At 40.0% G+C, this 25,822-nt stretch overlaps 1 protein-coding gene across 3 annotated transcripts in view; it reads left to right on the top strand.

Moving 5' to 3' along the window:
- Nucleotides 1–13,620: 13,620 nt before the first annotated feature.
- The window catches only part of LOC131251351 (uncharacterized), a 28,116-nt gene continuing 15,914 nt past the window's right edge, over nt 13,621–25,822 (top strand). The window contains exons 1-3 of one of the 3 annotated variants that reach the window (XM_058252031.1): nt 13,632–13,869; nt 13,967–14,094; nt 14,439–14,477. In XM_058252031.1, the coding sequence (XP_058108014.1) occupies nt 13,716–13,869; nt 13,967–14,094; nt 14,439–14,462 (306 nt within the window). In that variant the 5' untranslated portion in view covers nt 13,632–13,715 and the 3' untranslated portion in view covers nt 14,463–14,477. Of the gene's footprint in view, nt 13,870–13,966; nt 14,119–14,438; nt 14,478–25,822 lie in introns of those variants that run through there. The other 2 variants (XM_058252030.1, XM_058252032.1) reach the window with 2 other exon arrangements.

Raw genomic sequence — 25,822 nt, 5'->3', positions numbered from 1 at the left:
TGTAGTTACTGTATGCCTTAGCGACATCAGAGCCATAGCCTCCACAGATACATCGTGGATGGCAGGATTGGAGACCGGAAATATTGTTACTAAGTATCGGGGCGCCATAGATGTCCCCAGGTGAAAATCCCTAAACCCGATGGTACCAGAGGATGACTCCAACGCCGAGACCGAGTGGATATACGAGCGCATGAGGGCCGAATACCGGAGGCCGCGTCTCCCACCGTGTCGTGGTCGGTTGGAAAGGAGTGTGGCCTTACTCGCCCGAGGGTAGGGGCAATACTAGGCCGAGTTTGACCACTCGCGAATGGGTCCGCTATCGACATGCCGGATAGGTATTGGCGGACTATTGGTCGGGCGGATAGTGAGGTTTCTTACGCTCACTTGGGTGTGCGGCTAGGAGAGCGACAGTGCCATTTGGAGTGTATTGAACCCCGGTGATTATCCAGAATGAGAACTGTACTGATACATGATGAGGATTAGCATGCTTGAGTTGCATCTCGCATCGCATGGCTGTGTTATGGCCGATAGCATTCATATCTTGCACCGCATAGCCTTGGTACGGCTGTTTGCATTCATGTGCTCATCACCATGATTCCGCATTCCTCTGACCTTGCATTCTGAGCATACTTACATTGCACACACACTTACACCACCCTCTAAGCTTTCTATAAGCTTATGCACGATTGATGCGTGCAGGTGACGCCAGGACGCAGTCGCAGCCATAGTCTCGCTATAGTTGGAGCGTGCAGCCGAGCTTCTGGAGTTTTGTTTCTTTTGTTACATTGTATTTTATTTTCTTTCAGTCGCATTGTACTCAAAAAGTTTTTGATCATAGTGGATTTTGTGGTGGTGTTCTTGTGGTTATTGTTTGTGGGTTATGCTTTTGTTATGCTCATTATGAATCAGACTGATGACTTGAAATCCTCCTTGTAGTATCCCAGGATCGGAACCTGGTGAATGGGTGCCGGGACCCGAAAATGGGGTTCTACGGAGGCTGTCGGCGCCGGATTCGGCGATCGGGAATTTTGTGAGCCCGGTTTCCGAGTTCGGGGCGTGACACTTACCACGTACACACCCATTTCGGTGGCCTACATAAGAACTTACCACTTATACACTCATATCATTGGCCTAAACAAGGACTTGTCACATATACACTCATGTTGGTGGTGATACAGTCCTACATAAGGACCTACGCGAGTTTGGGTCACAAACTCTTACTGTTAAGGGTCAAATATTGCATATCAGACCCCACTTATTGCCTGGATTTACGAATATGGTACTGTTTAAACGTCCTAATTTAATCGTGTTTTTATTGCAAGGTGAATTTAGGAGCTTGGATTGCAAAAGGATGCTAAAAGCATGAATTTTACGCTCAGAAATCACCAAGGCAAGGGACGGACTCCAGGGGACCAAGATCGAAGAAATTACATGCCAGAGATCCGAGAAAATCAAGAAACTAAAGCTCAAGTGGCCTGAAAGTCAGCCAGAATGCAAGATCACAGGATTCCCACCATCCATTCATCTCGAAACTCCATACAGGGCATGAGGACCATAAATGAACCACACAAGTCAAATTTCAACCGCTGTATCCTTGTGAAAGTGGCCCAACGGATATATCAGCCCACACATCAACAATTTAAGGCCCACCTGATGTTTGGATCTGCTTCAAGTTTGGGTTCAACGATTAAAATGAGATGGATAAGCAGATAGTCGGTGTGGATTTTATAAAAACATCAAGGGATCCACTTTATGTGATTGGCGTGCACACAGAGCACGTTCACTTGCGTTGCGCTAGACCAATAACGCAGTCAAAACACGTACTAACCGAGCCTATTTCAAAAACGGCAACTGCCGTATTTTTCGCCTGCGAACAGAGGTTACGCATGATTCTGGCCCACCACCATGCTGCAATGATCTGATCCGGACCGTCCATCAGAATTACACAGCCCATATCACCAAGACTTAGGTGACGGAATTGTAAAATACAAGCAGGGATTGGTTCCCAACCGTTCAAAAGCAAGATGGACGACTGATTAGAAGGACTTGTGGGCCACGCCAAAATCATTCCAATTTCACCATTCCCCACTGATTCTCCGTGAGAAATCCAATGAACGGACTGGATTTGACTAGAAACACTAGGAAGTGGGCCCCACCAACGTCCAGCGTCAGTCCGAGGGCCCTGTTTTCGCACGTCCGCGAGTTCTGGATGTTCCAGAATCCTGTGGGCCACTATCTTGAATTAGATGGATGATCTAAACCATCCATCGTGTAGATCATCCAAAAATTCCCCAAGGGACATTGTTTCTTTGAAGAGAAAGATTAGAAAGTGGGAGTATAAGTGTTGTTTTCTTGGCTGCCGAAACAGGTTCTGCGCAAACTACACAAATTATGAATTTCCTGAACTACTTGCTGCTGCGTAAGGAAAACTTCAGCATGAAGTTTCAGAGCTTCCCAGCCGACCTCGGCTGCTTATAAGAAGGAGAGAGAAAGAAGTGATGGGGGGATTTACGGCTGGGTTTGGTCGGCCGTGCATCAAAAGGAGAAGAGAGAGTAGAGGAGTTGGAGGTTATTTCTATTTTACTGTTTTGTTTTTGTTCAAGTTCTAGCCCATTCATGGCTGACTAAACCTCTTAGCTAGGGCTAAGAGGTGAAGCTTGTGGCATGATGGGAAGACTCTATGGCTTTGATTCATTACTAAACTGATGTTGATCTTGGTTTGATTTTTAGGAATACCTTTAGTTTTTAATGATTTGTTGTGACTGAAATTACAATAGATCTACGATGGCTTTGAGTATTTCCTTTTCATTATTGTGGTTATGCAGTTAGGAAACCTTGCTGTTCACCATCGCCCCTTGGACATGGTTAGATGACGGAACCCTTCCTAACATTCATACATCACTCAGATTGGCTGTGGATTGGATTAATTCTGTTGTTTGCTTTGTCTCATGGGCATGGTTTTATGATGGAATCTATTCTAATTTACATCTGTCTTATCTCTTGAAAACTAGATCAACAACAGTTCAAATTCAATTTTTGTGATATATCTTCCAACTGGATGAAGATGGGACTCAAAGTCCAGTTAAGTTCATAAATCAAGCATAGACTCCCCTGATATCTACAAGTGGATCCTCTGAATCCCTAGTTTTCTACCTTTGAATTGTACATATTTTAGTTTACTATTTCATCATTATTCCTTAAATCCACCTGATTTGGATTTCATCTTAATCTAGTTCTAATTCTACCTGGTTTCAAATAACGTACAGGTTTCAGTCCCTTGGGATTCGACCTCGGTCTTACTGAGTTTATTACTACATCACAACCCTAAACTTGGGGAGTGAACACTTACTCAATCTTAGGAAAGAGTATGTTAACTCGTACAATTAACAACTTGAAAAATTGAGTCCCTTTTGTAGCGTTGCACTTGAGTCACTTCTTCAAAGATCTCCATGCTTGAATTCGCTCCTCAATTACTCCCCTAAATGTTGATGTTGATGCTTCAGCTGTTATAATCATTTGCATTACAAATGATGTGCCAATGAACTGACCAAGGCAAGGGAGGTTGGGTGAATCTCCTCCAACATATGGGAATGTTGTAATTCATAGGGAATTCACCTAAAAAGGTCTCTAAAGAGTTTAAACAAGGATTTGACTATAGGTATAGTGTTTAATCTATAGAAAGGTAACAGTTCATTCACATCTTGAAATAGGAGCATATAATGCTCATTAAAGTGATGAATCACAAGAATATTGCATGAAACTCTTTGACTAAGGTATAGGATGTGTGGTATGAGTAAAAAATACTTATAATCTATTTGCACGAAAAACTCTCTAAATGCCAAAGGTTCATATGCCCTTTATAAAGGAACCAAGTTCCAACAGTAAAAAAATGGGCAAAAAATGATTAGTTTGATAGATCGATCCGAGCCATCGATTGATCAAACTCCTCTTCAATCGATTGGGTGATGCATCAATCGATCACCATAATTCCAACATTTTTTCAAAAGCTAGTTGGACGATTTGGGTCATGTTTAATCGATCAAGGATCACTCGATGACACTTATGAGTCTATTATTTTTAGGTAATTTAGTTTAACAGTATCTCGGGACCTCTATAACTTATCTATGCATGTTCAAATGGGGCTTCTAAAGCTAATGGATAATCAAATAAGGTTTACCTATTAAGCTAGGGATTATCTAAATGTTAAGGGTTGTTTTGAGTCAAGGTTAAGGTCACCAAGGCATCTCGTATGCCTATTATTCACTTCCTTGATGCTCCAATCTTCATGTGTCTTCGGTCTTCAGCTTTCAAGGGCTCAATCGACTCTCTAACACCCAAACTCACGTGATTGAGAAATAAGGTGCATAAATAAGCGTATTAACACCTTAGACCCAAAACAATATATCCTTTAGATGACCGTTCCTAATAGGAAAACCTCTAATTCATCATCCCTCAACCTTATGAGTTCATTTAAAACATGATAAAAAGTCTAATAGAGGCTCAAGGCTGTTGTAAATCAAACTACCCAATAGCTACAGACTTATAGGAGAGTTGATCGAAGCTCAATCGATTGGGTCAATTGATCGAAGTAGAGCTCGATTGATCAATCATAGCCAAAACTATACAAGGAGATCTCTTACCTATCTCGATGACTTTCTAATGAAACTCGATCGATCGAACCTAGCTAAAACTGTCTGGTAAATTTTGTGGCCTAATTCGACAGAGTTCGATCGATCGACGGCCCTCAGTCGAACGATCCAGGATGTCATTTTCTGCCCGCTTTATAGCCGTTGCAATTTGAAATCTATATGAAGGGCATTCAGATGGGTTTTTGGTGCAATAGAGGCCTAGGTGATTCCCCACTCATATCACTCATCTTAAGCCTTTAAACCAATGAAATCTAAGTCATCTTCTTGACCTTTACCATTTTAATGAGGATTCCAACCTCCATGATAAATATGAACTTGATCTCCACTACTTTTTAGAGATTAGACACTATGCTTATAAATATATCTTTGTCTAAATCCTCTAAAAGACCCATCTAGGTGAATCCTCTTTAGAAATTAATTATACATTAGTTGTAGAAGATTTCACCATCATCTCACCACCTTAGTCACCTCATCGGGGTATCATATACAAGCCAGTTGGTCGTAAGAGCTGAAGCGTTAGCATCAACGATCGGGGGAACAATTAAGAAGCTGATTGAAGCACAAGAGAACATCGATCAAGCATCTCAAGAAGGCGCTACAAAAGGGGCTTAATTTGAGAAGGCTATCAATTATAGAGTCCACATACTCTTTCTTTGTATAGAATTGAGTATAGAGTTTATGACCCAAACTCGAATAGGTTACTGTATAGGATCTAGGCTCTTGTGTAGGGCTGAATACATGGGACATGGGTATGTACGTATTAGTCTCCATGAGGAGCCTTCGACAGAAGTGTACATAGGGCCTTGGATTAGGATCACCAGTGGTTGTTGGTTAGCCGATAGAAAACCAACTAGAGTCTCTTGTGGGAGCCACTGACACAGGTGAAGATGTGTTCCTCTGACACAGGAGCGTACGTGTAAGCTAGTGGTTAGCTTAGGGAAAACCATTGTAAAGGTTAAGGGTGAACCTATTAAAAACTCTTAAGACAGTGAAATACCGGTACTCTCAAGGAGAGTGCGTCTACTGAGAATGGAGTTAGGAGACTGAACCACTATATATGCTTATGTTTATGATTGTCATTTAAGCACAATTCTATTCACGCTTATGTGTTTGATTAGTTAGATCATATGAATGCTTGAATTAGATTGTATACTAGGCTCTTAACTTGTTAACATACACAAGCTCACTATCTCTATAGACTAGTTACTTATTATTGCATCATTTGTAGTCTATGTGATTGGATCCACTTGGCTTGGAAGAGTAAGTGTTATTTGCCTTCTTAATTTAAATTGGTAAATTATTTTAAGTAAGTAAGAAATTTTAAAGTGGTCTTATTCAACCCCCTTAAGGCTTAGCCATAATTCTAAGCTTCGTCAAGCTTCCATACACTTCATGGTAGATAATCCACACAATTTCTCATGGAGGTTTTTAATGGCTTAGATTATGCTTTTAACGGGCCAGATCACGGATTGCACGATTTATCAATGGTCAGGCCTTTTCCCTTAACAAACCCACTTCGAGCTTTATTCTTCAATATCTGATGTCTAAGGATGATTCTAGACAGTCTCGATTGATTCCTGACCAAAGTTTGAGGATCATCGGAGGTACTGGTGATACCTAAGGGGCCGCCAGCTAACAAGGACTTGCAATCTCACCTACCGCCTAAATATTGCATATTTATCTTCTTTAGCTTTTCTGGTATTTAAGTGTTAATTTGATTTAATTATATATGTTTTCTACTTGCGATGTGATTTTGGACTAAAGATGAAATCGTGCTTAAAAGGAGGAATTAAAATTCAAAAGAATGATCAAAGAAGAATTTAAGATTTGGAGGATATTATTGAAGAATTCACATGCCAAATATTTAAGAAAATCAAGGACAAAGGATGAAGAAAAGACTGAATAATCACAAAGTGCATCAACATAATTAATAGACTGTTTGATCCCACCTAAGGTTGGTTCGGTCTAACAGAATGCGCACAGAACAGTCCAGCAAGAAATAATAATTTTCAAAATTAATTCGGCTCGACACTTAGGTCTAACTAAATCTATGTTCGGTCCGACTAAAAGGAGAGTTCAATGTGAGTTAAGGGAGATAGAGACTTTCGACTTATATGAAATTCGATTGCAGCCAAAGTGTAATAACCCAAATAAATCTTGACCCTCCAATTTTAACCATTGATCGATATACCCAATTAGTCCGATATGATCGTCGATCTACAAGATCAATTGGTTCAATCTCAACCATTGATTTGGACATATCCAATCCAAATGTTTATTAACTAATGAATCCAACCATACATTTATCCATCCATCCATCTATCCATACATCCATCTGTCCATCTATTGATCCATCTATCAATCTATATCATCACAACCATAGCTTAATATTGGACACCGTGTATAACAATTTCATTCATGCACATACATGTGGCACACATGAGATACATGGTGCACATGCACACTACATTTCCCACCATGAACACCTATTTCATACACACCTCTTATACGTGTGGCACACATGCACCACATACATCACATGCACCTGATGTCCATACACGTGACACACATAGCACATGTGAAACGTACAACATGTGGTGCGTGTAAACCAGAGAACGTGCAACACATGTTTTAAACAGACCAATAAAGAAGAAGAAAGAGAAACGGTAAGAGAGTTGTAAGAGCCACTCTCTCTTACACGTGTTAAATATGGGAATGAAGAGGGTATAAAAGGGAGGTATGAGAGATAGAAAAGAAATTGTAATGTGAGGGTGGAGTGTGGTGTGATGTGAGAAAAGTGAGGAGAGAGAGAGAGAAAAAAGAAGGAAAGTTGCTATTCATTTACATTGGAAAGAGGGAGAGAAAAGAGAGAGAAAAAGGAAGAAAGAAAAGAGGAGAGAGAAAAAGGAAGAAAGAAAAGAGGAGAGAGAAAAAGGAAGAGAGAGGAAGAAAAGAAGAAAAAAAGAAAAGAAAATACTTTTTTAAGAAAAAGTGAGTTTTTCTCTCACTTGATATTTATGAAAACTCTATATAATTTAATTTAATTCATTTTATTTATTAATTCAATTGTACTTATAATGCAAAATTGCCATCTTGGATGTACTTTTTAATTTGATGTAATTACTTTCCCTGCTTCTTAAAATGTTGTTTAAATTATTATTTTTGTTGTCATTGCTTTAATATGATTTTATTGAAGTTTTATAGTCTTATTGTTAATCCCATCTTTAAAAAAAATCATTTATTTGCATTTAGATTTTGTTTTGTTAAAAGCTATTGCAAAATCTTAAGTTTATATATATTTTTTATATAGATCTTAAATCGTATAAATCATGTTGCATGCTTATCTTTTTAATCAAGATTTAATAAATCACGTTGCATGTTTATTTTTTACATTGTATTTTAACCATGATCTAATATATTATGTTGAATGTTTATTTTATTTTTATATAAAATTTTAATTATCTACATACAATTTACATTGATTGAAAATTTTATTTTTAGTTTATTAAATCATGTACATCAAGTATTATGGATTGACTGAAGAATAGTAGTCATTGAAGATATTTAGAAATATTTGATTTATGCAATATTAAAATCATACATCATTAAAATAGTTATGAAACACCAGAAAATAGGTGAGGGGATCAAGTCCTCTAGGTTGAAAATCCCTAAAGTGTAAATAAGTGGGGCGATAAAGACCCTTGGGTTGAAAGTCCCAGAAACCCAACTGGTACCTTTTGGAACATCTACCGTACCCTTTGAGTGGGTGAGCATGTCAGGATTGCAAAAGGTTCCCACTGCCAGGTTCGGTAGGGTAGTAGTTTGACTAGCTAACGTACAAATGGGTCCCTCACCAAGTGCCCTTTGGATGGGTGAGCATATCATGCAAAAGGTTCCCATTGCCAGGCTAGGTGTTGTATTAGCGTGGGTGTTGGCCAACTGGTGTAAAATGGCCCTGGTGCTAAAAAGAATAAACCGCATATGTTATTATGGAGTATAATATATGTTGATTTCATTCATCCATTTTTCTTTGAATTTACATTAAAACATTTTGTTTATTAAATCTCCTCATTTGTTGTGTTTGCCCAAATATGTATTGTATTTTTATACAGTTTTATTCATATTACATGAGATTATTTTGAAACCTATGTTGAGATTACTCACTAGGCTTCGCAGCTTACCCTATTGGGATTTTAAAATTTCAGGATCGGGATCACATGGAGGAGCTTAAAGAGATTTTCTTTTATTTATTTTTGTTTCTTCACCATTCCCTAAATAAGTGTAATGAACATTTAGTATGACAACATTACGATGACATGTGTTTGATGATAATCTTGAATAGTCGGAACATGGACATTTTTCTTTAAATAAATGTTTAATTATTAAATTTTTGGATTGTTATATTTTATGAATGAAGTTATTTTGTCAATATATGTGTGGAATATGAAATATAAACATACAAAACATAAGTCATGCTTGCGTGTACGGAATCGGTGTTAAATATACCCAGGTGCCGGATTTCGGGGTGTGACGCGAAGGTATCTTTAGGTGGACTCGGTGGAACCGAAGGATGTCGTTGGTGCGACTAAAGGCGCATCAGTACAATTGTATGAGATGTTATGGATGAACTATATTGGAGAGAAGAAGCGGTCAACGCATTCTTCTTTAATGCAATTGATGGCAGGGTTGCCTGATGAGCTAATGCCTGCTTGATGTTGTGGCAAGGGATCTTAAAGAATGTTAACAGGAGTAGCATGAGCCGCTCCGGGGGCTGAGATCATGATATTTCGGCTATCAATTAGGTCTTAGACCACATGCTTTAATGAGAAGATTTGTGGTATGATCACAACTTTGGTAGTACATGCAGTATCATCTTCACTGTAGTTAGGAGGCAAAGGATTCGGAGGTGGCCTAGGTTGTAAGGGTGAAAAAAATTGCTTATGCACCAATGTCGCCATTATATGATTGTACGTCTATGTGAGTAGGGTGAAGTTCTCGGGTTCCCTTGCCATCTACCTATTTTGATAGGGGTATTGCGCATTTTCCCTGCATTATTGCTACTGTTGTGGCTGTGGTTGCGGTGGTGGTTCTGGAACTTGTTGCGGTGAAGGTGGGCACGGTCGATATCTCGGTTGGTGCTTTAAGGCTGGTATTGTTGATGTCGTCGGAGTCCCTGTTGGGAAGCATACTCGTTTCCCTGAGTAGATGCGATGATGTTGTTTACTTCAGTCGGGCGCTAGGCAAAACCATTTCCGTTCCCACTCCTGTATCTCGTGGTCTTCCCTCAACCTTGTTTTATTTGACCAAGGCAGCCCGACGAGGACACAGGGAGATCGTCCCCGCCCGTATTCCTGCTTTTACTTGCTTCCTGGCACAAATGAGTAGAGTGAAGTTCATGTAAGGGTACAAGATCAAGTACCCAGAAATACTCGGGTTTACCAAGTGGATGATCATAGATGGCAATTAAGGTTCGCATTTGGGCAGCCATAGCTCGCTAGCATCCTATGTATGCTGAAAACGTTTCATCACTCCTTTGCTTGAGGGGTACCAAATATGCTCTTTTGGGTGCCATAGTGAGGTTGTATGCAAATCTGTCGACAAATGCCTGGGAAAGTTGTCCCCAAGTCTTGACTCGGTAGCAATCTAGAGACATGTACCAATCTAAAGCATCACCCTTCATAGATTTTTTGAACGTGTGGATAAGGGCTCCATCATTCCCTACCACTTCATTTAGCTCTCTTCAGAAAGCCTTGAGATGGGTCATAGGGCAACCACTGCCATCATATCTCTTAAACTTGGGTACTTTAAAATTGTGAGGCACCCATGCATCTGAGAAGGGACATAGGTCCCTAAACTTTGTTGAGGGGAGATCTACCCCTTGTTGTCACTGAAGCTGGCTTTGCATGACTTGGAACTGCTCCCGTAACTCCTCTATTTTTGTTTGGCTCGTTTAAGAGAGCAGTGTCTCTCACAACAAGGCTTGTTTTGCTTCTTTGGTATAGTGGTCGACTTCTTCGATCCTATGGCTCCTATTAGGGGGAGCTTATTGGAAGGCGATTGTGTTCCCGGTTGTAGGAAATTGAAAGCACTCCTGGTAAAGGAGGCTAAGATATTGGGAAGTGACCCCTTTGTGGGTATTCGCCACTGTCCATTGATTGAATTGGGATTGACATTGAATCCTATGTTGGGCATCTGCCAGTGCTTGCCCTTGGATTCCGACCGGGGAAGCTACTATTGCTGAAAATTGATTAGAAATCCTGGCTGTAGGATTGGCTGGAAATTGACTGAAAATTCCAACCACGTGATTATTTTGAAATTGACTCCTAGTTGCGGGAGGGTATGAAAGAAGTGCCCCGTGGTCGAGGGCTATGCTAGCTAATGTTGGGAATCCTGTGCGGAATTCGATGATTGTGCTTGAATTAAACTGGATACTGGAAAGAAAATTAGAGTTGGTGCTTGTTGTTGTTAAGTTGAGCTAACTTGGTTGCTACTTGAGGTGGCTTATGGTTGCATGAGTTGTAAGAACATTTCTAGCATGGCTTTCATTCATTGTGCCAATTCTTGGATGCAGGTAATCAGCATGACTTCTACTTGTTGCAATTGTGCAGGCTGAGCTTCCATCAGGTCGAATGTTGGGAAGGGATGGACTTCCTCCTCATGATTGGCCATAGCTATTTGAGATCGAGTTCAGATTATGCTATGAAAGGAGAGGTTTTTTTTAAGGACGTCTAGCCCGAAGAGCACAATGGTTTTTGTTATTTTTCAAGCCTTTAAGATGTTATCTTTTATGTTTTTAGAAATTTTGGGATTAAAAGGAATGTTGAATGTAGAGGTGAGTGCATAAGTACTATTGACTGCTAAGAATTCAAGAGATCCCATTTTTTAAGTTGGGTTACGACTAGTGGAGGTAGCATCTCCCCAATGGAGTCATTATTTAGTGGACGTTGGACTCTAGAGCAGATCATGCTCACGTGAGGCACGTTGGTGTTTTAGGTGCAGTTGTGAAGAGGTCATGTTTGATTGAAGTCACTAGTAGTTAATTAATCTGATTCCATGGTTGACTAGACCATGTAGAAATGTTAAATAGATAATCCGAGGACTCCCTATCCTAAAATGACTCCTTAATCTATGGGTGAAGATTCTGTGCAAGGAACCACAATTATAGAGAGGGAAAAGGGCTAGGCACTTATGCTTTCCATACAAATGTATGATCCCTATTTCATGAGATCTCATAAACTATTGATAATTACGATTAGTTTTTGCACACTAATGATGCAAGGTGAGTGTAATGCCATATTAAATGCAATGCTTATGACAAGTTGTAGCCTATACTGGATAAATCTGCCCTGACTCTCTCACTTGCCAAAGCGGTAACCAACCAGCCTAAGTTTTGGATGGACAAGATCCGATTAACTGGGCAAGTCGCAAAGCATATGTTTGAACTGATCGAGTGTTGAGTGCTATATGTGCAAAGAAATGAAATTATGTACATAATGTTGTGTGATAGGGTGTTAGATGCAATGTCTATGACATGCTGTAGTCTAAGCTGGATGAACCTGCCTTGACTCTCCCACTTGTTGTGCATAAACTAATCGACCAAAGTTTCTAATGGGTAGGATCCGATTATATCGACAAGCCATAGAGCATACACTCGAGTCAATTAGGTTTGTAATGTTAAAGGTGCAATACTATGGATGGATGTTTGCACGATGCTAATGTTGAGATAAATGAAGTTGATTGAAAGTTGGATGGTTGGATGGACGGTATTGTCGCAAGGATTGGATTGAGAGGCTTACATTGAGGCTTGGGTGGGTCAGGTGGCTAAGGTTTTTGAGGCTAAATTGGGCTGACCTAGGCTGGACCTCACTCTTATTGCTCTCTTCTCTTTGGTGGATGGATAGAATGGCTAAGGGGTGGATGGATGTATTCTGGAAGAGATGATTAGGTGTGTGAAGGATGATCCAAATGGGAAGGGGAGTGTTTATTTATAGCCCACAAGCCTGGTTTTCTGGTAATTCCTGGCAAGTATGAGGTTAAAAAAAGGCTTGGATGGGTGAGATTTGAGATTACCACATGGCAAGATCTTCATGGATGGAGCGGATGACATTGGCCATAATTTTAGGTGCAAAGGAGGGGCATCAGAGTCTTTTCGCAGTGTCACATGTTTAGAGGCCGTAAGAGGAGAAAAGTCATATGTATGAAATTCCTACCAAGACATGTTGAAATTGCGTAGATTATTTAACACGATAATATGACACAAAAAAACTTATGGAGCTTAGAATTATGGCTAAGTCATTAAGGGGGAGGAGGTGAATAGAACCACTTAGAATTATTTACTAATCAATTCAATTAAACGAATCTAATATTATAGATTACAAAGATAAAATTATATGAGCAAAGTAATCTATGAGGTGAGATGAAATTTCAATTGTGTATATTACAAATTAAGTACCTAGCATATACTAAACATACTTCCATTCGAATTAAACAAATTCAATCACAAGCAGGAATAGAAATACATCCCCACCCAGCATCCCTTATGGCAGCTACATTTAGGATATGACCCAAAAAAATGAGGCAGATCCAAAGCACAAATGGACCACGTTACTGGAAAAAGAAAATGAAACATTTATTATTAAAAACTATTTGAAGCATGGTAAAACGGATGGCTGGCATGGATATGTCATATACATCATGATGGGACCACAAATTTAAACCAGGCCTTTTGAATCAGCTATTGAAGCAAAAATACAGTAGATTTAAAAAATCAAACAGACCTAGATGTACCAAGTAACTCATTGATGGCATATAAATATTACAGTGGACTAAAGGAGGTTTCAACGGTGGGCATTTTCCCACCTATTTTTTTCCGCTCTTCCAGCCCACTCAACTTTTGGATTTGTCTCATTTTTGGGTCCACGTCGTAACATGATCCGGGAAAACGGAGAGAGGGGGTAGATCTCTCACAAACATCACGGTGGCCCCCGCCTAGCTTCCTGTGGTAGGCAATCGGCGTCCACTGAATAGGGCACGGGAGAAAAGTGAGAAAGAGAGAAGACAGGAACGATGAACACCGACATAACGGCGTTGGCGAAACCGGAGTATCCGGTGATCGATCGCAACCCTCCATTCACTAAGACCGTGGGCAACTTCAACGTTCTCGACTACTGCCGCCTTCTCACCATTACCGGTGTCTCCGTCACCTTCGGCTACCTCTCTGGTCCACCATCTTTACATCCATCCATCCATCTTATCATCCTACTCTTTTTTTTTTTTTGAAATCTTTAGATGATTATTGATATATTGATTAATTGCAGGGATAAAACCAAACATAAGAGGGCCATCGATGGTGACAGGCGGTCTCATCGGCATCATGGGCGGTTTCATGTACGCTTACCAGAACTCTGCTGGTCGCCTCATGGGATTCTTTCCCAACAAAGATGAGGTAGCTCACTACAAGAAATAGAAGGCATCTCTCTCTCTCTCTCTCTCTCTCTCTCTCTCTCTCTCTCTTTCTTGTTTTCTTTTCTCTAACAGACAAGGAAGAAATTGAGTTTTTTCATTTTCTGGAGATTCTTGCTGTGACAATAATAAGACTGTTCTAGGGTGGAAGCTTTTGTGAGATTTATTGTTTGGTTTCGAGTGTGTGGAATTGATTGATGTTCATTGTTTTATGGTTGATTTTATTGTTGATTTGCAGATGATTCTTGAATCTGTACTTTGTTTGTTTGTTGATTCGCATTGTTGATCTGATGGGGGATCCACAATGACTGTAACATTACTCAAAAGTCACCTCAAGAGGGACGGTCGTAGCTCATCCACTGGTGGGCTGCCAATTGATGGTTAAGATAACAAATGCAGGTCCATCCCACACTCAACTAAATTAATGGCCTATGTTATATAATTGTGATTTTCTACTTCACCAGATGTTGATGCACCATGCCCAAAATTCTTCTAGATAGGACAATCCTAACCTTCCAAAATTGTGGCCTGCAAATTCATGGTTGAGAGGAGAAATAGGGGCCCATATTGTTGAATGGGATCATCTAATCTTGGTAGATTTTCTGGGCAAGATCCATCCATAGTAGACCCAACCAGTCAATGGTCTTGATAATTGAAATATGGTCCCACTAGCACGAACTGAAAACCTGGGTACAATATGCATTTTCTCAGGCTGAGACTCTTAATGAAAAAAAAAAATTAAAAAAATCCCGTCGGGTGAGGGTTGTGTAGTTCCTCTATATTGAATTCTTAGATTTGACATGACTATCAAAACAGTTTTCAGATGCCCGTAAATTCAAATTTCATTTTGATATCTTGTTTGAGTGGTCTTAAGATCATTTATTGGGGCAAAAGTAAGAAATTTAGTATCAAAGTGGATAGTGGTGCTCAAGACTTGAATTATAATGGGTACACAGTTAAAAAATTTACTGACGCATGGCATTGTGCCATACCTAGTGTTTCAAATAGCGCCTGTAGCGTACGCTATGTAGCATAGCGTGGTTGTAGCATCTTAAATAGCGTAAATCCCCTGTAGCGTACGCTACAGCTACGTAGCATGTAGCGTACGCTACAATGTATTTTTTTTTTTTATATACTGTTTATTTTTTTTTCCCATGTTTTCTTTGTATCTAATGTTGAGGAATGTGACACTTGTATTGTACTTAATACTTTTAACCTATGGAATTTTTATTTCTTTTTAATTATGACTCGTGGTTTTAATTAGACATTATTAATTAAAGTGGTTTGCTTAGAAAGTTGTTGATGTGATAATTATTTGATTTGGTTTATATATGTGGATTGACTTTTGATAAATGATAACAAATAACTTGTTTGAACATGCTTGTAATTGATAAAATGAATCATCTTTTAGGCATTTATATAGATATTCCCACTATTTATTCTATTTGTCATATTTTTAAATTAAAAAATAGAAGTATCATGTAGCTTATGCTACACTATATGTATTTACGCTACACACTATAGAGGGCTGAGTGCTACGCATCACGCTGCTGCTATTTAAAACAATGGCCATACCAGATTTAGAACCCCATTATATGTGAAGCAAAACAAAAAGCTCGTTGGGTGAAAAAGGAAGGTCATTGGGATTCTTCTAATCTTATAATCTCGAACTCCCCAACATACCATGCATTTTTGTTTAGCATCATCATGTCATTGATCTAATAGGTTGAAAAATAACAAAGAGGCTCTTGGTGGGATTTGTGGATACAGTGGGTAAAGAGCTTAACCCATTAGTTGGTACATTAGTCTTTGGAAAACTCTTCTAGTTCTCCGTGTTGCCAATTCCTAAGAAATCATGCCTGGGAGAAATATAAAATGATTTCCTATATGGGGGCTCATTTCCGAAATGATTTAGCAAAGTCATGATCTAGAAACAAGACACCCTTTCCTAAAAATTAGGAAACTTGTTTAGAAAACCTTTTTACTAGAAATAAGAAAATACCATCACTATTCGAGATTTAATTGAAAATCATGTACTTTATACTTTCTATGAATTTATCTTGTTCTTCTTATTCAATCTTAAGCTTTGGAATATTAGAGAGAGCTGTGATTTGATATTTTAGTTCGATATGTAATTCTCCTATGTTAAGAAATCATGAATATTTTATGGCATAGATGTAGATGGCAGCACATGTACGATCATTACAATTATTATTATTATTATTATTATTATTATTATTATTATTTTTTTTTTTTTTTGTTTTGTGATTTTTATGCATCTTTAAGTTTTCTCCTATTGATGAAGATAATAAATGATATATTTTCTTGCAAAAAAGTAAAAAATTAGAATATATCGTGACTCTTTCCATGACTATAAACATAACTGTTACATTTTTCAGGCAATTATAGTGGTCATAGAAGTTGTTGTTTAGAATGCAAAACAAGTCTTAGGATTAGAAGATTAAGTCTCTTAGTTGTTGATCACTATTCTTATAGAGATTGAGATAGGACAAGGTGAGTGGGAGTCTAGCATGTTCTTTGTACATAATGCTGTAAGGGTAATCTAGCCATAATTCAGAAACCAAATAACAGGGTGTTGATCAAGGAGATACGCAGGAAAAGGTAATCTAGAAAAAAAAAATCAGAAGCCAAATACCAGGGTCCTGGTTGAGGAGACAAATGGGATAAGCTGGGCAAAGCATGCAGAGGAAGTGAGAGCTGTTGATGAACGCATGGGAGAATGAATCAGAATTGAGAGGTGGGCAGCACATAAAAGGGAATGAGATAGAATGGATTAGCGATGTACTGGAAAGGGTGGGGAAGGTGATCGGCGTTCGGTTGAACAATGATGAGGGAGCTTTTTATGCATTGTTTGAAATCTAGAATAGCCATAAGACCAACCATGCTTTACAGGACAAAATATTGGGCAAGGAACATGCTCATTGGATTAGCGTAGCGGAAATGAGGATGTTGAGATGGAACGGTGTGCTGTAAAGGTTGTTACGAGGCCGCAAAGGCCGTTACGTAAAGGTAACAAGTAAAGGCCATTATGTAAAGGTAACAGGTAAAGGCCATTACGTAAAGGTAACGACGACAACCATTATATATTACGGGGTTGTAAAGGCTGTAATGGCAGTTACGAAAAAAATGATCCGTAAAGGCCGTTACAGCTCCCGTAACGGCCTGTTATGCCTCCTGTGAAGGCTGTAATGGCTCCTGTAATGGACCATTGCAGGTTTTTGGGTTCTTTTTCAATAAAAAAAAACGGAGACCCTAATAGCCGTTACAACCCCTATAACGGCCGTTATGCCTTGTATCGTAAAGGTAATGGTGGTTACTGTTACGGAATACCAATAGTGTCAAGACAAGGATAGAATTAGGAACAAATGCATTTGAAGGAACTTAGGTGTGGCATCAATGTGTAATAAGAGGGAACATATACGTAGATGTTTTGGCTTGAATGCTCAATGGAGACCAACAACTGCGCCAATTAGGAGTGAGTCCATTCAAGTTGAATGCTCCAAAAAGGCAAGGGGAAGGCCAAAAGGGCATGGGTGGAGGCAGTAGTAGTAAGAAAAGACTTGAGGGCCTATGGCTTAATTTAGGATGTGGTTTGTGATAGAGTGCAATGCGTAATATGATTGTTGTCACTTACCCCAATTAGTTGGGATAAGGCTTTGATGATGATGATGATTTGAATTGTATGGGAAAGATCAAAAGAATAAATGCGAACAACAAGCCTTGATAGAAAAATAGAGGGGAATGCGTGAGCTTCTAAATCTTAGTTCTACTATTCATCTTCTTATGAAACTGAGAAACCAATCCTCCTTTGTTCACCACTAGAGCATTGAGGTTTTTAAACTTTTCAGCCATTGGTGCCCTTTCTTAAGATTCTCGACAGCCCCTTCTCCGGTAGAGTTGTATACGAGTTGAACCAAGTCGAGCTTGGCCTAGCTCGGCTTGGCTCGGTCAGCAGGCTACCCTAGCTTGAACTCGGCTTGGCTTGGTCCTCGAGCTTTACTGGCCAGCTCGGCTCAGCTTGGTCAGCAGCTTGGGCTAGCTTGAGCCGAGCTTGAGCTCGATCTTTCGAACCGAGTTCGAGTTCGAGCCTATGAGCTGAGTTGGAGTATAGATTTTAGGATTTTTAATGTATATAATATATAATATATGGTCCATTTCTCGCAAAATATGGTCCATTTGGGTCCTATTAAAATCTGGTTTTTCAACCCCTAATATAGGCCTAGATGTAGGTTTAAATGATGTTTTTAAGCTTCTTCTAAGGTTGAAAATCAAGATGAAGCAAGGGTGATAAAAAAGAGAAAAATAGAAAAGAATAAAGACAAAAGAGGGCTTTGATGTTGTATTCGCTGTTCCAGGCCATATCGGATGTGACATGGCTTGTATCTAGTTCGATACACAGTTAAGTAGGTGTGAAGGGTATTTTGGCCTTTTTATTGTATGGTTAGTTGTTTGGTTGGTTGTTAATGTTAGTTTCGAGGGTCGGTTGTGGTTACCACACTAATAATAAGATTAGATAAACGTTAGTGTTCTATAAATGCTCTTGGCATTTTATAATGAAATTTGATTATTTAGAGAGAGAGAGAGAGAGAGAGAGAGAGAGAGAGAGACTCGACCTTCAAGGGCTTCGAAAGGCTATTCATGGATTCAATGTGTCTTCAGGTACTATAAGAGCTTGATTTATTCTTTGTGTTTCCAATGGATTGCTAGATCTGCGTTGAGATCGACATATGAAGGTCTCTGCAAATTCATCCATGAGTGTCAATGAATTGATGAATTTGCATCTTGCTTGTCGGAAGAGTTTCTCGAAGCTTTTAAACAATCTCATGCTTGATCCATGGTATCATCCTCCCTTTCATCTTCGTTTATATTTCCTTTTCATATCAAATCTTTGCCCCACCTTCCAATCGTGGCCATTCTCTACCTAATTACAACAATATCAAAATACCTATAACGATACTACAATGAACCCCTACCACCTATTTCCACTCAATTTCCATTTGATACCTACATATAATGACCATATGGGACCTTGCTGATACAATCCCCCTCCCAAACTTGTCGGCCATACATTTCTCTGGTTCCTCGAGTTCAAGGTTGTAGGAGGCCTAAGCCTGGTGAAAAAGACAAAGATCAAATTTTATGACGACAAATCAAGAATTTAACACCATGTTTTGATGAAAGACAATATGTTCTTGGAATTCCAAGAATTCATCTTGTCAAATTATTGACAATCTATTTTAAGGGATGAGCATTGTCATGGTGCGAACAAATCCACGGTGCATACACTAAGGGTGGTCTAGAAAAATGCTCCCTTTGATGATAGAGGCATTTCATCAGTCTCTGAAGCATTTCACCAGATCTATGAGGAGAAGTTGTGGCTATTTCAAGGAAAATCTAGATCTGGCCAAGGGGGTTAGCCGTTTCTGGCATATCGATAAAAGCAACAAAAGAGCAACTTGGTACGGTACAAGATGAACAAGCTAGAGGTTGCTGAAGCAACTTGGTAGGGTACAAGATGAGCAAGCTAGAGGTTGCCAAAGCACGTTAGGTAGAATCAAAATTAGTAACCTCAATGGTCAATCGTCAAGTTCCAAAACATTGTCTGAGACTTGATTCACAATGCAAAGTTGGCTGAGCCTCACAATGTCACAGGAGACCCGATCTTAATGCAGAGTTGACCAAGTTGCCATGCATCTTTGGAGATCCGATTTATGATTGTTACGATGAGGATGCAGATGATTTATGCATGGTGAGGACGGTAAGAATCTGGTCTCTAAGTGCCTCCTAACGCTGGAGCAAGCCAAAGTCCAAAGTGCTTCCCATCTTGGTGGGAACGTTTGATGAACCGGAATTTAGCATTATCGTTAATGGCTATGGATAGTTGGGTGTGACCATGTTGACATTTGCCGATATAAACGATCCTATGTTGATTGCTTTGATCCATGGCGATAAGATACCAATCTTCATTGATTATCATCCAAGTTATGACGATGGTGGTATCTTTGTTAGTCTATTTACTGATCGTATGTGAGAAGTCATCCATAAATCTTATGTTTCTATGTCTGTATGCATGAGCCGTGGCTCACACGGCTTTGGTTGCGGGGTGTTTGACATCGTGAGATTTGTTGTTAGGTTGATGCTTTGATGAATAGCATTCGGGCCACAATTATTTCTCACCGTCCATCTCTACAAAGGTCTTAATCACACTTCATTAGCTGACAAGCTTTTGATTGTAGTTTTTGTGAAGAAGAAATGGGTGAGAGAACTTGTAGAAAGAATTTTGAGAGAGGAAAAAAAAATGTTACCCTCTCCTATTTCTTATTCCTTTATATATGTAGTGTTTTTGTAACTACTTGCTACATAACAAGCTATAAATGATATATTTAGAAATAGACCCCTATTTACAGAAAAGTCTCTTCTAAACATAAAACACCAATTATAACAATGTTCCAACACTCCCCCTCAAGTTGGTGTATGATCTGTCATACCCAACTGGCCAGAAATCTCTTGTAACATGGGAGAGCTAAGCGCGTTTGTAAAAATGTCAGCCAACTGTTCTGTTGATTTAACAAATGGAGTAGCCAACAATCCAGAAGATATCTTTTCTCGAATGAAATGTATGTCAACGTTGATATGTTTGCTCCTCTCATGGAAGACTGAATCAGATGCAATGTGGATAGCCACTTGGTTGTCACAATAAAGAGGAATAGCCGAAGTGATAGAGAAATCAAGCTCCACCATAATGGATCTCAGTTACAGAAGTTCACATGCCTCATGGGCCATAGCTCGATACTCTGCCTCTACCCTAGATCGAGATACTATGAACTATTTTTTTACTTCTCCATGTCACTTGGTTGCCTCCAACAAAGGTGCAATAGCTAGAGGTATATTTTCTATCCGTCGAGCATCCTGCCTAGTCAACATTAGAATATCCAACAATTTTACCATGTCCATGATTTGCACAAAGGATACCACGTCCTGGGCATGACTTCAAATATCTTAGTACACGATACATATCATCTAGATGGGATGATCTGGGCGAATGCATGAACTGGCTTACAATGCTAACATCTTGAGTAATATTTGGTATCGTAATCGTCAGATAGATTAGCTTTTCAACCAATATCTGGTACATACTTGGGTTTGTTAGACAATCACCTTTAGACGCATGTCATGAGTGCTTCTGATCCATAAGGGATGAAGCAGGATGAGCACCAAGTTTACCAGTTTCATTCAGTAGGTCAAGGGTGTATTTTCTCTGGGATATGGAGATGCCTTTAAACGAACGAGCAACCTCAATCCCTAAGAAGTATCGTAGAGGGACAAGATCTTTAATCTCAAACTCCTTGCTCAACATGTGTTTGACTTGGTCAACAAACTCCAAATCATCCCTGGTCATAACAATATCATCCACATATATAAGTATAATGGTTTGACCCTCTTGTTGGGTATGGATGAAGACGTTATGATCTGCCTGACACCGCCTAAAACCGAAGGAAATAATAGCAGCACTGAACCTGGCAAACCAAGCTCTCGGAGATTGTTTAAGGCCATAAAGAGTCTTTTTCAGCTTACGAACTTTCCCAGTCTCCCCCTTAAGCTGAAATCCAGGGGGAAGATCCATATAGACCTCTTCTACCATATCCGCATCGTCCAACTTATTAAAATGAGGAATAAAAAACTATAAAGTTCTAACAGACACATGACCCAGTCTTGCATGCTAGAGGGTGGCAGGCCCTTTATTAGACTCTAAACTGCTTGATGTAGAAAGAAAGGATCGAGATAGAGTGGAAGCACCAATTGAGAAAAACTCCCCCTGATGCAGAAAGTAGAGACCACCACTCTCATAGCCCACACCACTTGTCCTCTTCGTACTCGAGTCTTGAAAAACACAGTGAGAAGGAAAGAAAATCGCACAACAATTTAATACTCTTGTAAGACAACTAACAGAGATCAAATTGCTATTAAACTTAGGAATGTACATGACGTTAGATAAGGTGAGGGAAGGAGAAAAAGATATAGGACCAATACATGCTACTGGAGTGGAAGTCCCATCAATAAGATGAACTAAACGACTACAAGTAGAAGAGGTGGAGGAAAGAAGACAACGGTGCATACCAGTCATGGTCAGAGGCCTCGAAATCTATAATCCAAGTTGCAGGAGTGGAGGCATGGAGTGCAATACCTGTTGTAGCAACAAATGATGAGGCAGATGGCTGTCACAAAGAGGAGATAGAGGAGGTAGAGGGGCTTAACTGGGCTTGAAGTAACCAGAGATGCTGAAGTTCCATAGCATCGGCTTGAGTCAGTGACAGAATCAGCCTGATTTGAAGTATCCACAGGGAGATTGTCAAGGGTATCATACGCATTCCTAATCTCATCACAAGTTGCAATGTGAGCAATAGGACGACCATGTAATTGAAGCATTGTTCCCGAGTATGTCCTGAACGATCACAGAAGGAGCACATAAATTTTCCACGACCTCGGCCACGTCCTCTGGCTGAGGCCCCTCATCGAGTATCTGAACCACCACTGCTATCTCTAGATGGAACAGTAGTAGAGTTAAATGTGGTCTGCTCCTGTGTCAAGGCTGGAGTTGACATAACTCGCCTGCAGGCTTCCTTTGTATGGACTAGCAACAAGTTGTGTTCTTAACGTTTCATATTCATTGTTCAACCCAGCCATAAACTTGTAGGTCTTGGTCTCATCTTCTCATGACTTCACAATTTCGGCACTGCAACTGTCTGGTAATTTGCTGAGGGGTTGCAAATGACTCAGCTCTTCCTACCGGCTTTTCAAAGCCCTAAAGTATTCAGTAATGGACATGCTTTCCTATGTAAGTGAATGGTTTATTGGAAAATATGGGGCCTGTATGTGATGGTTTCATAAGTGTTATTTAGGGACCTCCATAGGTCAATAGTGGTATCATAAACTAAGTATCCAGAAGTAATGCTTGGTTCCATAGTTTTGAGTAACCAACCCATGAAAATAGCATTAGATGAATCCCATGCATCATGTTTTGATGAGTATCCAGATGGAGGAGGTATCTTCGTGGTCCCAGTAAGAAATCCTAGTTTCTCCTTCCCAACGATATGCATTCGGACAGCCCGAGACCATAGAAGAAAGTTACTTCCATTAAACTGGGCAGAAGCAATCGAGAGTGGTCCCCGAGGGCCACGTCCAACTGCCTTAGAATCCATAAATATTGAAGAAAGATGGAGATAAAAAGAAGGAAAGCCACACAACAAATCAAACAATTACCAATGATTGCTAGAATATATACTGAACATCTGGTGTATATGTTGTACCCAAAAAAGGCCCAAAAATGGCACAACCGGCCCTATTTTTGGGTGAAAAAGAGCATCAACCAGCTCCCATCCTCCACAAAAGTACTTTCATTACGTAGGGTGCTCAAATGTGGTCCATATGCAAAGGGTTTTCCAAATAGAGTACAAATTCAAGAGAAATATTGAAAATGGTCCGATTTGGGGATTTTTCTGAAAAATCTTAGAAACATCACAAAAAATCTCAAACCACTCCAAAAAATATGGAAAATTTATCATTAACCTCTTTACATGAATTCACACCTAGGGTGTTGGTTTTGATGTGATCCGATCCGTACGATTGTGAGATTGCTGACGTCAGCCGTACGGATGTTGATGTTAGCAAATTCCTTCATAAAAAACTGGTTTAATCTTCTTGTTTCAACCTAAACTTAAATCTCCTTGTTGAAAAAAAAAAAGAAAGATTTCTATTGGTTTTACATGGTCTTAATTGAACTTCTCTTTGATACCATGTAGTTTTTGTGAAGGAGAAATGGGTGAGAGAACTTGTAGAAAGAAGTTTGAGAGAGAGGAAAAAAAATAAACATTATCCTCTCCTTTTTCTTATTCCTTTATATATGTAGGGTTTTTACAACTACTTAGCCAAAACAAGCTATAAATAATATATTTAGAAATAGACCCTTATTTATAGAAAAGTCCCTTGTAAACATAAAACACCAATAATAACAATGTTCCAACACTGACAATCCAATAGAGGATTGTCATATTTGCTCTGGGGAGTTGGCGAAGCCCTTTGTTATGGCCTTATGGACCCCATTTGGACACCTGGAAACACTAGAGCACGAAGGCGAGTGAGAAAGCAACGTCAACTCGCCGACAAATTCTCTCTTAACCAGAAGGATTTGATGTAAGAAAACTTATGTCTAGTAGGAGTAGGATTTCCATGCCAATTTCGAGTAGGTAGATTGAGTTGAGGCTACATGTCGAGTAGGGTGTGAAGGCTATTTTGGTCTTTTTATTGTATTGGCAGGTTTTTTTTTTTTTTTTTTTAAATTTTTAAATGTAATATTTTTATTGAAAGAAAAAGAACCACAGAACATAAACCGAACAGAAACAGAAAAAACAAAGCAACATGGGAAAGAGAAAGCAACAGAGAACAAAAAAAAAAAAAAAAAAACCCAAATAGAGAAAGGGGTACTCCTCGGCAGCCTGACCCAAAAAAAAAAAGGACCCCCCCAAAACTAAGGGGTCTAGTCTCTAAAAAGGACTAGGACTCCAAAGAACACCCCCACTGTTGAGCTTGAAATATTCCTGAAGCCTTTGACAATATTCTTGAGCTTGTTAGAGTTAATTTAATTAATTAATTAATTAATTTTTAATTTTTAATTTAATTTTAATTTTTTTATTTTAATTTTTTTTTAATATTTGAGGGAATTGTAAGAATGATGCACGACAATTAGCTACTTGCTCTAAAAGCTTGAATTGATAATCAATCCCTTTATCTCATAGCCCAGGCCCCACCTCGCATGGGTTAGGATCTCGGCTGAACCCCCTCAAGCACCCCACTTCACATGGGTTCCGCTTCACAAGGCCACCCACCCCGAGTGTCCCTGCATCCTACAGGCTACTCCACTCGAACCTAATATGAAATGCCCCTGCATCCCATTGATAACCAATCCCTTTATCTCATAGCCCAGGTAATGCAGGGCCATTTTCACATTGGGCTCGAGTGGGGTAGCCCGTGGGATGTGGAGTCACACTCGAGGTAGGTGACCCATATGATTTGGGGCCCACGGGGGAGGTCTCGTGTTCGAGACTCCTCACCGGGGGTAATTAATGCGCATTTCACACTGGGCTCGAGTGGGGTAGCTTGTGGGATGCGGGGACACACTCGGGGTGGGCGGCCCGTGTGAGGCAGTACCCATGTGATTTGGGGCCCACGAGGGGGGTTCGGCCGAGGTCCCAACCCAAGTGATGTGGGGCCTAGGCTATGAGATAAAAGGATTAATTCGCCATGCTCTAACAATTCGAGCTTCTAGAGCAAGTGGTTAATTGTCTTGCATTAAATTGGTATCATAGCGGGAGGTCTCGTGTTCGAGACTCCTCGTCGGGGATGATTAATGCAGGGGCATTTTTACACCGGGTTCGAGTGGGGTAGCCTGTGGAATGCAGGGGCACACTTGGCCTGGGCGGGGCCCACGAGGGAGGTCTCGTGTTCGAGACTTCTCGCTGGGGGTGATTAATGCGCACTTCACACCAGGCTCGAGTGGGGTAGCCTGTGGGATGCGGGGACACACTCGGGGTGGGTGGCCCGTGTGAGGTGGTACCCATGTGATTTGGGGCCTACGAGGGGGGTTCGGCCGAGGTCCAACCCATGTGATGTGGGGCCTGAGCTATGAGATAAAG

This window comes from Magnolia sinica, chromosome 7, assembly GCF_029962835.1.
Source record: "Magnolia sinica isolate HGM2019 chromosome 7, MsV1, whole genome shotgun sequence".
In the NCBI taxonomy this organism is placed as follows: domain Eukaryota; kingdom Viridiplantae; phylum Streptophyta; class Magnoliopsida; order Magnoliales; family Magnoliaceae; genus Magnolia; species Magnolia sinica.
The sequence above is the reverse complement of the archived record's forward strand: the minus strand, read 5'-3'. Positions and strand labels throughout refer to the sequence as shown.